Source organism: Sinocyclocheilus rhinocerous, unplaced genomic scaffold (assembly GCF_001515625.1).
Source record: "Sinocyclocheilus rhinocerous isolate Xijiao unplaced genomic scaffold, SAMN03320098_v1.1 scaffold4389, whole genome shotgun sequence".
Taxonomy (NCBI): Eukaryota; Metazoa; Chordata; class Actinopteri; order Cypriniformes; family Cyprinidae; genus Sinocyclocheilus; species Sinocyclocheilus rhinocerous.
Genome location: NW_015626367.1, coordinates 99,805 through 114,425, shown reverse-complemented (window position 1 = coordinate 114,425; position 14,621 = coordinate 99,805). Strand labels below are relative to the sequence as shown.

General features: G+C 37.2%; 1 protein-coding gene across 5 annotated transcripts in view; it reads left to right on the top strand.

Moving 5' to 3' along the window:
• The window catches only part of trappc8 (trafficking protein particle complex subunit 8), a 57,769-nt gene extending 43,730 nt beyond the window's left edge, over nt 1–14,039 (top strand). For all 5 annotated transcript variants that reach the window (XM_016517494.1, XM_016517477.1, XM_016517467.1 and 2 more), the window contains 5 exons: nt 220–423; nt 2,854–2,955; nt 9,634–9,776; nt 12,596–12,685; nt 12,788–14,039. In XM_016517494.1, coding sequence (XP_016372980.1) covers nt 220–423; nt 2,854–2,955; nt 9,634–9,776; nt 12,596–12,685; nt 12,788–13,022 — 774 coding nt within the window. In that variant the 3' untranslated portion in view covers nt 13,023–14,039. The remainder of the gene's footprint in view (nt 1–219; nt 424–2,853; nt 2,956–9,633; nt 9,777–12,595; nt 12,686–12,787) is intronic.
• The last annotated feature ends 582 nt before the right edge of the window (nt 14,040–14,621 follow it).

Genomic DNA, 14,621 nt, shown 5'->3' with positions numbered 1-14,621 from the left:
ATGACAAAGTGGATATCGTCCTCTTTTGGAAGGCCGAACAAAGTAGTTTCGCTTTCACAGCGAAACATACAGCGTCTCCACGACATGGCGGCATTGTAACACTTCAAAGAGAAAGGAAAAATTGAAATCGCATCATATGACCCCTTTAAGCGTCACCAATTATTGTCTTCATTCAGCTTCTTAACAGTCCTTATTGTGTTTCTCTCTCTTTGTCCTTAGATTGTCAGCTCTACCACTCCGTGTGCTGATTTTTTCTTCCGGAGGGGTCTGCATTCTGAAGCCAGGAGAGGTGGCATGTCCGCAGGCGGTGCTAGTCAAATGCAGAGAAAGAGCCTCACGCCACAGAGCTGGACTGATGACGGTGGGACAAGTATTGTCAAAAAATGCAGCGAAGTAGAGCTTGACATCATCGTCCTTTGGAAGGTACCCTGATGAAATGTTTCAAAGATTTGTGGGTTGCAACAGATCGTTAGTAATGATAATGCATGTAAAGTGCCTAATACTTCAAAGAGCTCTGCCACTGTAAATTTTATGTTTTTTTTTTTTTTTTTGAGGGGGGTGAGTCAAGTAATTTTATTTAGTAGTCTTGAGGGAGAGATGTCAGTCATATTTGAAATCAGAATTTATTTTAAGTTGAATGTTTGAGGCAGCAATTTACCATTTACCAAATACGATACGATAGCACATTTGCTAAATTTGATCAAATTAGTGTTTGTTTCGTAAGGAGTTCATAAATGATGATTATTTTAATCTGTTAAAATAACTACTTTTACTAACAGTGAGAAGTACAGTCACAATCTGCATATATTTCTTTGTTCCTCCAGTAGTGGATAGAAAAAAAATTAATTGTCAGCTTTCATCAGTAACTGCTTCACTAATGTAGTTAAAATTAATGATTGTAAACGGGTTACATTGGGATTTGTTATGTGGGGGGCTCTGGTTTCAGGCTTTCAAGGGCTGCACATGTGTATGCAAAGCCTACAAAATCTTGTAAAATATAACAAGTTAAGAGAGCCCCCTGCTATGAACACTAAAATGCTGATCAGAATCATTCTTGATGCTGGCAGTGTGCAAAGCTACATCTGATGACAATGAAATCAGTGCTTTAAGTTTTCAGGTAGGTCTAACGGTAATATTCAGGTACATAAATGCTACAGAATTTGACTTAAAGTAATCAAATGTAAAATAACACTGGATAGTCTCCACTGTATAAATAAATACAGATGAAACCTTACAATTAAAGTTACAAAAGTCAGTTAAGAGCAGTGAGTGATTTTCTCAGACTTTTGTTGTTTGGTTAACATTGACAGAGACAGCAATCAGTTTAATAGACTGCTGTCTCTTTACAACCGACGGCACTGATCTAATATACTGTTACACATGCATTTTCTTTCTCAGTTGTTTACGTTCACTGAAGATATAACTGACTGTGTTTACGTGAATGCTCACCAAGACGGGTATTTTGACATAGTTTGTATGTATCAGAACATTTACACAATAAGCTGCGAAAAAGAACTCAATTCTGTACTCACGCGCTGTATGAGAAGCTGCTTTATGTGTGCGCCTTTTGGGTGTGTGCTTACTGTAAAGTGTCTCAGAAAGTGTGCGAGTATTGAACGGAGTACTCTTTTGCTGCTTATTGCGCTTGAATGGTTTAAAAACCTTGAATGCTCAGCCCTAGGGCTGCACGATTAATCGAATGCGATTGTCATGCGCATTTTGTTAAAAAAAACGGTTCTATAATCAGCAAGAAATCATCATCACGTGCTTTCAGATGGAGCAGAATTTACTACACATAGCCGTAGTTCACTGACAAGTTACGCAAAAAAAATCGCAGACGATTTTATTGCGCGATTATGAAATCGAAGAAATCGTTCGCGATAATGACAGCTGTTTGCATAGCTTCTCAGTGAACTACGGCTCTGTGAAGTAAATGCTGCTCCATCTGAAAGCATGTGAAAATACCACATTTAATAACATATTTTTACTCCAAACTCACTTCATAACGTCAGTCGAGTGTTTGAAAATAAATCCTTCTATGAGATGATGTGGCTTCTTACACAGAATAAGGCACGCAACATATATCATAGTATTTAAGCAGTGATAAAGGCATATTTTAATGAAAATTATAATACCAAGAACTCAGATAAACCGTATATTGCCGTAGTCGTGTGTTTATTAGTCACGTTGAATCAATGAAAGCAGTTGAATCTTCGTGTTTATTATTCACGTTGAATCAATGAAAGCAGTTTAATCTTCTGTTTATTCAGCTGCAGCCACAGGCATTTTCTGGGTTTCTTCTGGGAGGCGTATTTGGAGTTTCAGCGCGAGAGCGCCCTCTGGCCTTTGGATGGAGATTTACTGCTGATCACTGAACCGTGCTTCACTGAAAGATACGCATGACAATCGCAGCTTCTGTCGAATCGCGATCTCGATTCCATTTCGATTTATCGTGCAGCCCTACTCAGCCCGGGCCCATTTTAGCCTCTGGTTGTAAAACACTTTAACTGTTCAACTGGCCCCCAGTTAATATCCGTTTGAGATCCCTGATTTAAACCTTATAATTGAAGGTGATTTCTAAAAGCATTACTAGCCAACTGTCCAGTAACTTGTATTTGTTTGCGAAAATAATTGACCTAAGCATTTGACACTTTGCAAGGGTTGATTTTGGATGAACGCACTAGTGTTTAACAGCACTGTTGTTGATCACTGTCAACATGACTGTTGATGACTGTCGATAGAAAATCAGCACCTCATAGAAATTTAGTTGTAATTTATGCATGCTGACATTACTGATGCTTTAAGATTTGAGGACAAATATCATTGTATTAATCATATAATGTGCCATTTCAGGCATATGTTGTGGAGGACAACAAACAGCTGATTTTAGAGGGGCAGCTTCATGTTGCACTGCAAACCATTGGCAAAGAGTCCTGCTCACTCTCGCAGAAAGAGGTACTACACATCCACATTATCTCACAATGACTCTCTCTTGCTGTTCAGCTCTTTTCATGTGGGTGCGTTATAAATACATAAATGCAGAGTCACTCTATAAAGAATATAGAGTCACTTCCTATAGTGGAAGATACCACTGTATCTTTTCAATGAAACTTGGTAAGTGTATACTTGAGCAAATAATATTTTGTGTATGTGTTTTGAAGTGTCCGTTATTGATAGACCAAGATGACTTCATCTTAATACACTCAGGTTAACCACTCAATTGGCTGAACACAAAATAAGTGGTAGCCTTTTTTTTTTTTTTTTTGCTTGTAGCATTCAGTGTGTTAGTAAAATACCCCTCATGGGAAAGAGCCTGAACTCATAACAATCCTCTGAACAGATGTTTTAACCTTAATATGCAAATGTTAAGTTTGCAAGTGTCTTATTCAACCTGCAGCAGTCAATCACGCTCGATAGCATGAATATTAATTTTAGTGAATTCATTCATCACCGACTGGCTGTGGCAGACGTTAACTCAAGCATTGATAATGCACTTGAGCATTGAACAAAAACACTGAAGTGCCCACTAAAAGCATGCTTTTTCGGGCATTCTATTCTGATTAAATAAATCCGAGATCAGGCCAGCATATGGTGTAAAGAGGTCAAAATGATTTTAATTCAGGGCTGTGTTTATCTCTCACTGTAGCTCAAGTAATGGACATCTGTTGACACTCTCGCTGCAAGTCGCTTTTATGTGTGTCAGAGCCTTGATGCTTTTGCAGGGCATGGGAAGTTATAAAGGCACTTTGAAGAATGTGAGAAACTAATAAATTTCAGTCTCTTGACCTTGCTATATGGGGAAAGGTGTACGTGTCCTCTGACTTTTTTTATGAAGAATGGTGAAGGTTGGAAGGAAGGATTCTTTGGTGCTCACTGCTCAGGGATGGATAAAATGAAGATGGACCTTGAGACTCATCAGTGTGTGTGATTTTATTGGAAACCTGGATACGTCTTCTGGAGGCCAAAAAAGTAGTACACTACATTGACGTAAACAATCAAAGGGTTCATTTTTCATTGCTGTCCAAGGATTTCTTTTTGTCGTAGAACATTTGTAATGTTCAGTGTGTGGTCCCATGCTTCTATTATACAAGACTGATATCACAGCGTATTAAAGGGATAATTCACCTAAAAATGAAAATGGTCATCATTTACTCACCTTCATTTCTTTCCAAACCTGTATGACTTTCATTCGTTTCTGAAACACAAATGAAGCTATTTTTTAATGAAACCTGAGAGATTTCTGTTCCACCATTTCAAAGTCCACACAACCAAAACGTTGACGCTTCAAAAAGTTCATAAAGACATTGTAAAACTAATCCATGTGAATCAAGCGGTTTAATCTGAATCGTCTGAAGAGACACAAACATGCTTACTTGACGCACAAGATTAATTCTTGTTAGGTTTGTTCTTGTGTGTCAAGCAAGTGTGGTTGAGCTTCCGCTTACCATATTTGATGTGCATGAAGTATGTATGCATGTTTATCAGTGCTTATATGTGAGTAAAAGTCTAAATCTGTTCATCATATAAAGTGTTCATGTCTCTTCAGAAGACTTGGATTAATATGGATTCAAATGGATTTCTTTAACGATCTTTTGAACTTTATCAAGCGTCAAAGTTTTGGTGGAAAGAACCTTAAATGGAAGGTCAGAAATCTCTCAGGTTTCATCAAAAGTATCTTCATTCGTGTTCTGAAGATGAACCAAGGTCTTCAGGGTTTGGAACGACTTGAGGGTAAGTAGTTCATTTTCTTTTTTGGATGAACTATCCCTTTAATGTGCTTATGTTCCTTGCAAAACCTGTGTCATTCAATAAACTAAGCATTTTGTGGGTTTTAACACTTTCTTAGGGTTCTCAGTGGTTCACTGGAATATGAGTGCTACAGACAAACCCAGACCCCCCTCTAAGGCAAACTGATCTTGAGAGTTTTGGCCATTGCATCACATGTCTTTTCTTAGTGTCTAGCACCTTGTACTGCGTGTTTATTCCTTTCTGTTTTTTACATTTGGATAGTCTGTTTGCATTGTGAGGTGTCTTGCCTCGAATACAAGCTAAAAACACACAGTCCTCTGCGCTGGCTCTCGCTCAAGTCTTCCTCTCATAAGTCGACTTTCTATTTTCTCCATCTGAGACGGAGTGCAGGAGCAATGTGACTTTGAGGGCATTATAAGTGAGTCCTGCTCTTTATGAAGATGGATGCATCCTGAGGTGCTTTAAACGGTCAGAGAGCCAGACAGCAGAGACTCTGACCTTTGTGTGTGTCTGTGTTTGGATCTGTGTGTCGCCTTTCCAAACTAGTGGTTCCTCTTTTTGAATGTATAGATTATTATTCAGATGTTTAATGTTTTTACAATACAGAATAATCTTGCCTGTTGTAGGTCTGTAATGGTGAAAATAAGTAGCAGAAAAAGTGGGACTGTGTGGGAGTATGTGTGTGTGTTTCTCACATGGATTTAATATATAGTGTTAGCAAGGTGAAGGAATCAGAGCATTCTGTGTGGGTGTTTTGTACAAAGTGACAGCTCTCTGCTGATTTGACGACTACACATATTCATTCATTTAGATTCATTTAGAAATGACTGTTCTGTCATTTACTAACCTTCATGTCATTCCAGACCCACACTACCCCTTACGAAAATTAACCATGGTTTTACCACAAATAAAACCAAAAAACCATGGTTACTATAGTTAAACCATGGTAACCACAAATTAACCATGGCTTTGCTACACTAACCATAGTTTAACCATGGTATTTGTAGTAAAACTGTGGTTATACAAATGGTAATCAATACGCCAAAAAACCATGGTTACTACACTTTTACTACAATAAAACCATGGTTAATTTGTGTCTAAACGATTATTTTTAAAGAAATCAAAACGTTTAGTGTAAAAGTTTGTAAATGTAAGTTTATGTAATGTAAAGTAATTTATAATCAAAAAGTTTTTGATTTCAAATAAATGCTGTTCTTTTTAACTAACTTTCCATTCTTTAGAAAATTTAAAAAAAAATAAATAAATAAACATGTATCATGGTTTCCACAAAAATATTAAGCAGCACAACATTGATAACGATCAGAAATGTTTCTTGAGCAGCAAATCAGCATATTAGATTGATTTCTGAAGAATCATGTGACACTGAAGACATGGCTACTGAAAATTCAGCCTTGCCATCACAAAAATAAATTACATTTTAAAATATGTTAAATAGAAAATATTTAAAAAACGTAATATTTCACAATATTGCTGTTTTTTTTACTGTATTTTCGATCAATTAAAACTTAAATTGCATGGATGTTTCGCCAATCATTATTACATATTCGGGTCTTTAGCGACCCGGACCTAGATCTCTAACTACTGCAATAGCATAAAACTCTCCTGATATTTTAATAACAATTACAAATGAATAAAATAAAGCGTATTTTGTTACCTTTTGAAACTTAGTAGGGTTCAATTTGAGCAGATGATTTTACCATCACTGTCATCGTCAGAGTGCACTTCCCCAGTACATTCAACATCTGACTCATATTCACGATCTCAACCATATTCTCAAAACTTTCGTTTTCAGTGACTTCAAAATCCATATTTTGATCGCTGGCAGCTTATTCACCACATCCACCATCAAATGACAGTGACACTTATATTTCATTATGTACAGTAATTGGTCTGCAGTAAAGCCATTCAAGCCAATTCAATTTATGCTGATGATATTCTATTGTTTTATGCCTGCGGTAATTATGATTGAAACATCACGTCATCGTTGTCTATCAAACAGTGCCACCTTGAGGAATAAAGGTCAATTTCACTTATTGAGTCATCAGATATTTAATTATTGTTGCGTAGGAAAAATATACTTACACTATTACATACCTTGGGTCGCTAGCGACCCTATACATTTTTTACAAAAAAATTAATCAGAAAACATATTTTATAATTGTTTTCTTGTTATATTGTTTATAATGAATAGATTGAGGAACAGAGTTGGGTATAACGTGTTACTGTAATCTAATTACTTTTTCTGGTAACGCAGTAATGTAACGCATTACATTTTAAATTTGTGTAATTTGATTACAGTTACTAAAGTCAATATAATTAAGTTACTTACGTAACAATGTAGTGTTAAGAAAAATATATATTTATATGCCTTTTAAAATCACGTTTTGCGCGGGGTCGATGGAGGCGCCAGCGCAATCACTTGCATTTTTTCGAAATATAACTTAAAATGCTCCGCCATTTTTGATCGTACATATAAGTGTAATACATCATTTGAATCTGTGAAGGGTCTAGTTTTATTTGTGTACACTCACAATATCAACAAAATATTGTGCTTTTGTAAAATAAAAAAATAAGCAGGGTGCGCTTTCAGCCGTCTCGGTCTCCGCGAACTTCTTTCTGAAACGCGTCACTAAAAATAACCAAAACTCAGAGAATACTTCACACACAGACATGAGAAACATATCTATGGAAAGCCTGAAGTGTCTACTTTTAAATGAAGTCTTATCTAAAACAAATATTCTCTGATGAAGTAATCCGTATGAAGCCAACACGAGGTCCAGTCTTTCCCGTCTGAGCTCATTATCTGTAATGTGATCACGCCCCCCCCGCAGCGCGCTCTATTCATACGGTAATCATCCACGTGAAACGCGCGAACCTGTAAACACATCACCCACATCACCACCGTAAACAAAGAAGCAAGATTCATTCAAATGTGCACTGTATGTTCATCAATACTGTTTTCAAAGGTTATCAGAACCGTTTTCAATTTATTAAGGTTTTTTCTGTCTTTAATGTGCACACAGTTAAGCCAGCATACACATGAACCCTACACTCAGCAAGCAATGTTGTATATAAAACACTGTGTAGGCACATTTAAAGATACATTTTTCATTGTTAGGCAGGTTTATACTAAGAAAGTTTTAGAAATGGATTAAATCTTTGTCAAGTTGCAGTTTTCATACCTTTGTAATATTTTTCAGTCAATATTAAATTACTGAAAGAACTAAAATGTTCACTTTGATGTATATTTTTTTTAGGTTTGATATGTTTTCAAAGTAACTTGAAAGTAAAGTAATTAGTAAGTAACTTAAAAGTAAAGTAATTAGTAATCTGATTACTTTTTACATGCAGTAATCAGTAATGTAATCAAATTACAATTTTCAAGTAGTAATAAGTAATTTGTAATCAATTACTTTTTTGAGTAACTTGTCCAACACTGTTGAGCAATACTAAGAAAGTTGTCGTCTAACTTTAAAAAATGAAGGAGTAAGAGGGTAGTGAATGATGTCACTAAAGACCCGAGGTATGCATTTAAGGGTTAATGTAGCCTTGGTGAGCATAAGAGACATCCTTCAAAATATCTAAAAATCTCACCTAACCTTCAAACTTTTGAACGGATGGTACTTTTCTTCAGTGGAATGCAAAAAAAGACCTCTCGCAGAATATCCTAGCAGCTCTTGTCCACAGAATCAAAGCAGACAGTCACCGAGGAGCTGTCAAGCTACAAACAGCACTATAAAAGTAGTCCAGTCGCATGGCATCTTTCAGTGAGGAACAAACTGAAATGTATGTCATTATTCACTGAAAATAGTTATTCAAATCAGTGACACTAAGCATTGGTTCACACATGTCTTTTAACCAAAAATAACATGCTGAGTTTGAATATATGGAAGTGCAAATGAAATTTGAGAATTATGGTACAGCGCCAGATTACATAAGATTATAGTATGCTAGGTTTGCCAAAGCTAAATAACGGTTTTATTTTTTTAAATGTTATTTATTCCCGTCATGGCAAAGCTGAAAGCTTTATCATATGAATCATATGAATAAATAAGTTTCAAATATATTAAAATTAAAACTGTTAAACAGTTATTTTAAATTGTAATATTTAAAATTTTTACTGTTTTACTGTATTTCTCATCAAATAAATGCAGCTTTGATGAGAATTCTTTCAAAAACATTAATCTTACCAACCCCAAACTTTTGAACAAAAATGTATAATATTAAAAACTAATATTAATTTTAAAATGTTATTTTATTGTAGTTAGTTTTCAAACTCATTTTGGTGTAGTTTTTCCCCAGTTACAGTAGTTTTTATTTTTATTTATGTTAATAAAAAAAATTTTTATTTAGTTTTAGCTTGGACATATTTAAAAGTGTCATATAGGTTTGAAACAACATGAGTGAGTAAAAACTTTTGAAATTCTGTCAGTGTTTACTGTCTCTTTTGGTTTCCAAATGTCCCTTCACCATTTTAACTCCTCATTTATTCAGTTGTTTATTTGCTCTGTAATCCATTCATTTTTTGCCTCCATTTCCATCCTGCTGTTGGGCCTGATTCTATTCGGTCTGAAATCTCTCCCCTGCACTCCGTTGCATAGCAACACTCATTCATGGCAGAGGAAATCCCTCACGTGAGGGAATGGCATCACACATGTTGATCTCAAAGTCTTTTTATAGAAACCCTCACGTGAGCTCGTGCTTTTCTCCCTTTTGCATTTTGCGTTTTGCATTATCCACCCCGTTCCCCTCTCTCAGCCAAGCACGCACTTTAAACCGAATGAAAAACAAAGCAATTTCCTCTGCTGGAGCAATTCCCTTATGCTTTCAGAATGAATGAAACTTGTGCTTTTTGTCAATTAGGAAACTCAGGAAATGGTGCTTCTGAAGTTCAAGCCTGACGTTCCTCCCCCTGTAAGCAAGCCCTCGCTGGAACAGCTTTCCCACCTCATAAAGACCTGTCTCCACTACCCAGAGTCTTATGATCATCCCTTCCCACAAAAGAGGTAAAGCGCACACAAACAAACACTTTTGAAAAGCTCAAAGAGACCTGAATCGGTTAGCCGAAATCCGCTGACTGTGTTTCCAAGGTGACAAGACTCACACAGACATACGCTAATGTTCACATGCCCAGTGACGCCCACAGGAGCGCTTGTCTGGCCTAGTTCTGCAATGGTGCGTGGAAAGTAGGTGTGTCCATGTGAAAGATGGAGATAAACTGGACCGCGTCGAGCTGATACGTTTCCTAAAGCGCTCAGTCATCACTCATATCCTTGGGTTTGTGTGAATGTGCTCTCATAAATTAGTTTGTTCTGAGGAACAAAGGCCAGTCCTCAGTCGACAGCTAGAAAACTCACTGAAATGCGAAACACATTGTCACCGTTCAAAGAGCACACAATCAACGCGAACAAACGACATTAAGGTTGACATGATTTGGAAATTCTCCCTATTTTTGAAATCCATCGTATTGATCTTATTGCAAACTATTTATCCATGCGTTTCATATTTTGACCTAGTAATATTTAATCCAAATGTCATAACTGGATCTTCCTTGTGAAATCAATGGACTTCTCCAACTATTTGTTTACTTAAACTCCGCCCTTTTCTTACAGTCAGCCTCAAGTTTGCATTCAGATCTGCCTCCATCCAATCAAAAACCAATGGATAGAACCACATCCCTCCCTACATTTTTACATTTCTTTTTCGATACTAGGATTTACATCAGTACAGTAGAAAAGATGTCGCTATTTCAATTACATTGCAACTTTAAACACTGATGCAAGAAATCAGTGGTGGTAATGAGGTGGTAATATGCAAACTGCAAAACAAAGGTCTAGTTAACAGGCCGTTTGAGGAATGCAATCATAACGACCCTAACGACAAACTGTCTTAATCAGATTTGACAAACTGCCAAGTGCTAAAATCTCTTGCCCGTCTAGTTTTTGTCCTTACTGATCACAAGCTTTAGGACATTTTGTTGATTTGTTGCACTTGGCTTGTAGCTGGATGTGTTGTATCCGGTCAGGACAACACACTAGCTATAAAAAATTAAAAAGTTGATATAAAATTAAAGTTTAATAATAACTTAAATACTTTATACATATTAAAGTTGTGATGAAAATGAAGCAGCGACAGATCCTTTCTTCCATATTGTGACGTACATCAGAGTGTAACAGATGATTGGAAAATAAGAAAAGGGGGAAATTGGTTATATTGATCCGGTTGTTGATTTGATTTTGAGATGTGGCTGTTGCAATCAAAAATTAGCCCGAGCTTGCAGTCGATTGTGGAGGGACGAGGGACTAAATGATTATTGAAGTCTGACATTCATCATTTGAAGTCTGTCATTTTTACCAGAAAAACATAGTTGTGACATTTTGATTATGTTACAAGGTCAAAAAAAAAGAAACCGATACATGAATAAGTTCATGACAACTTTAAATGTTTAAAGACATTTTCTAAATCACTGGAAATTATTTTATTTACTGTGATTTTAATTTTAGGATATTAGAGTTTGGGAATGGTATCGAAAACCTTAAACCAGGTCAAACACGTCTTACTGTGCAACAGCACAGCCATACAGAGCTTAAATTTACCAGGAAATTGAACCAAACATCTTGTAGCATGAGGAGATGAATGTTCCAGAGTCAGGGGTTAGTCCATCCATATTTGTGCTTCAGGACAAATGACTTAAAGTTGCTGCACACCACAGTATGGGATTAACAGAAGTTATGAGACCCATTGATCAAAGTAATATCCAGATGAAAGTCGAGTGCTCTATTTTACACCGCAAAACTGAATAATCAATTTTTTTCTGGCTTGAAAACTTGGGCGCATGTTTTGAGTTCCAATGCAAGGTCATGAAGAGACGCAAGTACTGATGTTTTCTATTTTAACTGAAGAATAGACTGTTTGATTTCGGTTTGCTTTTGTGGAGGACACACAGAGCATTGCGTCAAGAGGCGAAATTTCAAGAATTAGACCTGTCTGAACTAGAGGTCTTCTCGGGCCCTAAAATCTGTACCCGACCCCAATCTCTTCTTACCCAAACCCGACGTGCATAAATAAAAATTTTTTAAAGAAAAACCCAACAGACCCGATGAAATTAGACCCGAGTCCGACCCGACAGCATTTCTTTTCGAACCCGAACATAAACAGCATTGACGTGTACACAGCCTGCAGCCCCGCACTCAGTAAAGAAAAATCCTGGTGGTGTCCTGCTGACTGATTTGGCCATTTCTCCATTACTTTGATTTATTTAACATTTATTCAGTTTATTATTACTTTATATTATTGCCTGCCTGATGGATAGGCTACAAGTTATTTCTGAGTTCAGCTTTAATTGTGACCAGTGGCTTTGAAAAATAAACGTGATAGTTTGATAAAAATGTAATCGATAGCCTAATGATTTTCTAGTGTTGTCTGCAACCTAATCTGGCGAAAGGCTTCTACACACAAAAAAGAAAAGCCCTGCATGAACACGCAGCATAATGAAGCGAGTGTATTTTCCTGACGGATCTCATATCGATAAGATGATTTCTGTGTGCGAGGTTACAAACGTATGCTCCTTTTCTATGTGCGTTCCACACTTAACACAAGTACACAGATAGTTTAAAAGAATTCGGGTCTTATCGGGTCCATTTGTAAAAAGCACTTTTATTTTAAGTTACCTGAGACCCAAGACCGAGACACTTGTAGAAGTTTTGGACCCAAACCCTCTCGGGTCGGACCTCGGGTTTTCGGATCCAAGTGGACCTGTGAAGACCTCTAGTCTGAACCCCATCTCCAAACAATTGATGTTCTTGACATTTTTTCCCTTCCTTAGTTTATGTACGGTTCCAGTCACCCTGACGTTGTCCAACTGTTCCTCGGCTCAGGTAGACGTCATCGTTGATCTGCGGCATAAAACGACCAGGTACATCTCAGGTTTTCCTGATCCCTAATGTCTAAATCTTCGAAATACGGAAAGCATTTGGACTTCAAAGCAGTCTTATACTCTTGTTGTCTGTCTTTGCAGCCCGGAGTCACTGGAAGTGCATGGGTCTTTTAGCTGGCTGGGCCAGACCCAATATAAGTTGCAGCTCCAGGCTCAAGAGGTGTACAAGCTTTTCTTGAAAGCTTGTTTCTTCCAGGCTGGAGTTTATAATTTGGGCACACCCCGTGTCTTCGCCAAGTTGGCACAGACCAGCGCTATGTGTGAGACAAGCCAGCAGAGCGCCATGCCTGCCCTCATTATCATCAACAGCATTTGAGTAACTCCGCAACGTCGATCCAACCTTTCTTCAAAGTTCTTGGCCCACCTAAATAAATGAAATGGACCGGAATCCAAGATTTTTCTACTACTTGCTAAAACAAAATCTAATTGAGAGAGATAAGTAATTAAAAAGACTTGAACACATGTTTCAAATTAACACTGCATCTGATGTACTTGTATGGTCTGCAATGGTGAGCTAAACACAAACAGACTTTAGATGTTTTGTCTTAAATGCACCTGAAGCGTGACTGGATCTGTTTTTTTTCCCCCATGTTAATTTATCTCTCATGTCAACCATGTATCTACTGAAGAATCTTGCTGTTGTTTTAGGAAATCTTTTTGTTTTTAGAACTAATTTTTTCAAGATCCCAAACATGTGGTAATGTAAATGGCTATGCATCTCTGCCTCATACTGCCCTGCCGGCTATCTCACGGTTGTCCACTGTGCTCTGTTGCCACAGTAACAAAAAAATAACACCATCTTAAAACCAGAAGATGAAACACAACAGTGTAACCTGATGAGCTGCGGTTGATACCATTGCAGCTGTTGAAAGGACAACATATTTCTGCCTTGTTCAGGCAGGCTGCAGATGTGGCGTTAAATGGAACTTAATGTCACCTTGAGAGAAGCCAGTGGAATCGGTGAAGTCCAACAAGGAGCCATCTTAATGTTCGTGCCCCAGTGAGGAAATGTCCGAATCCATGTTGCCCAGTCAAACAGCATAGACTTTTAAGGACCTGTAAGGACACCAAAAGGGCTAAAAGTCAGTTTGAGGGCATATTTCTGTTTGTGCATCTTTGTGTGGGTGGACTGTGCTGTTTTCTCCGGAGATGTTTAATTTTCTACAAACCAATCATCCTCTCCCACCACCTCAGCTCTCATTCTGTCATCTCCACTACTATGATCAAACTGTTATTTAAATGTATCTACATGACTGCTTTTCTGAAAAAAATTATGTATTATATTTATAACAAATTACTGTACATAGAATAAAATGTAACCAGTAACCAAGAACCCGGCTGCCTGTTGCCTTCTTAGTCGTTTGAATTATTTTAGAAATGGAATTTGCTATATTTATTTAGCAAGTACCATCTACCAATTGCAACACACAAGTGTATTCTCTAATATGCAGTTCCTGGGAAACATGTTATTGAGCATGCTGTGGCAAATGATGAATGTGAGGATTTTAATTAGTTTTTAATAATAGTATTTTTCTTTGTGTGCCTGGCTATTTGGTTCTTACATTTTTTAACAAATGCAACACAAAACAAAGTTTCAAAATCTTGCCAGAAATGCCTTTCTTGTCTTCTAAGTCGTTCATTCAGCACAGCTGGTTCGGTCAGTGGCATTGTGCTTCGTGTAAGGTTGGACTGCTGGAGTTAACCACTAGGTTTGTATAAAATGGTATGCGTTTTGTCCCTGAAACAAACAAAAGCTAGCTGGAAAACTCGACATGCTCAACATCATTCTGTTGATGTTGGCAGCTGAAACATCAGTGAAAAGAATGTGATGAATGTCACAGCAATGTAGACATAACAGCGCACCCACATATTTGATTTTTTTTATACTTCATACTTAGTTCTATCAGAAATTAAT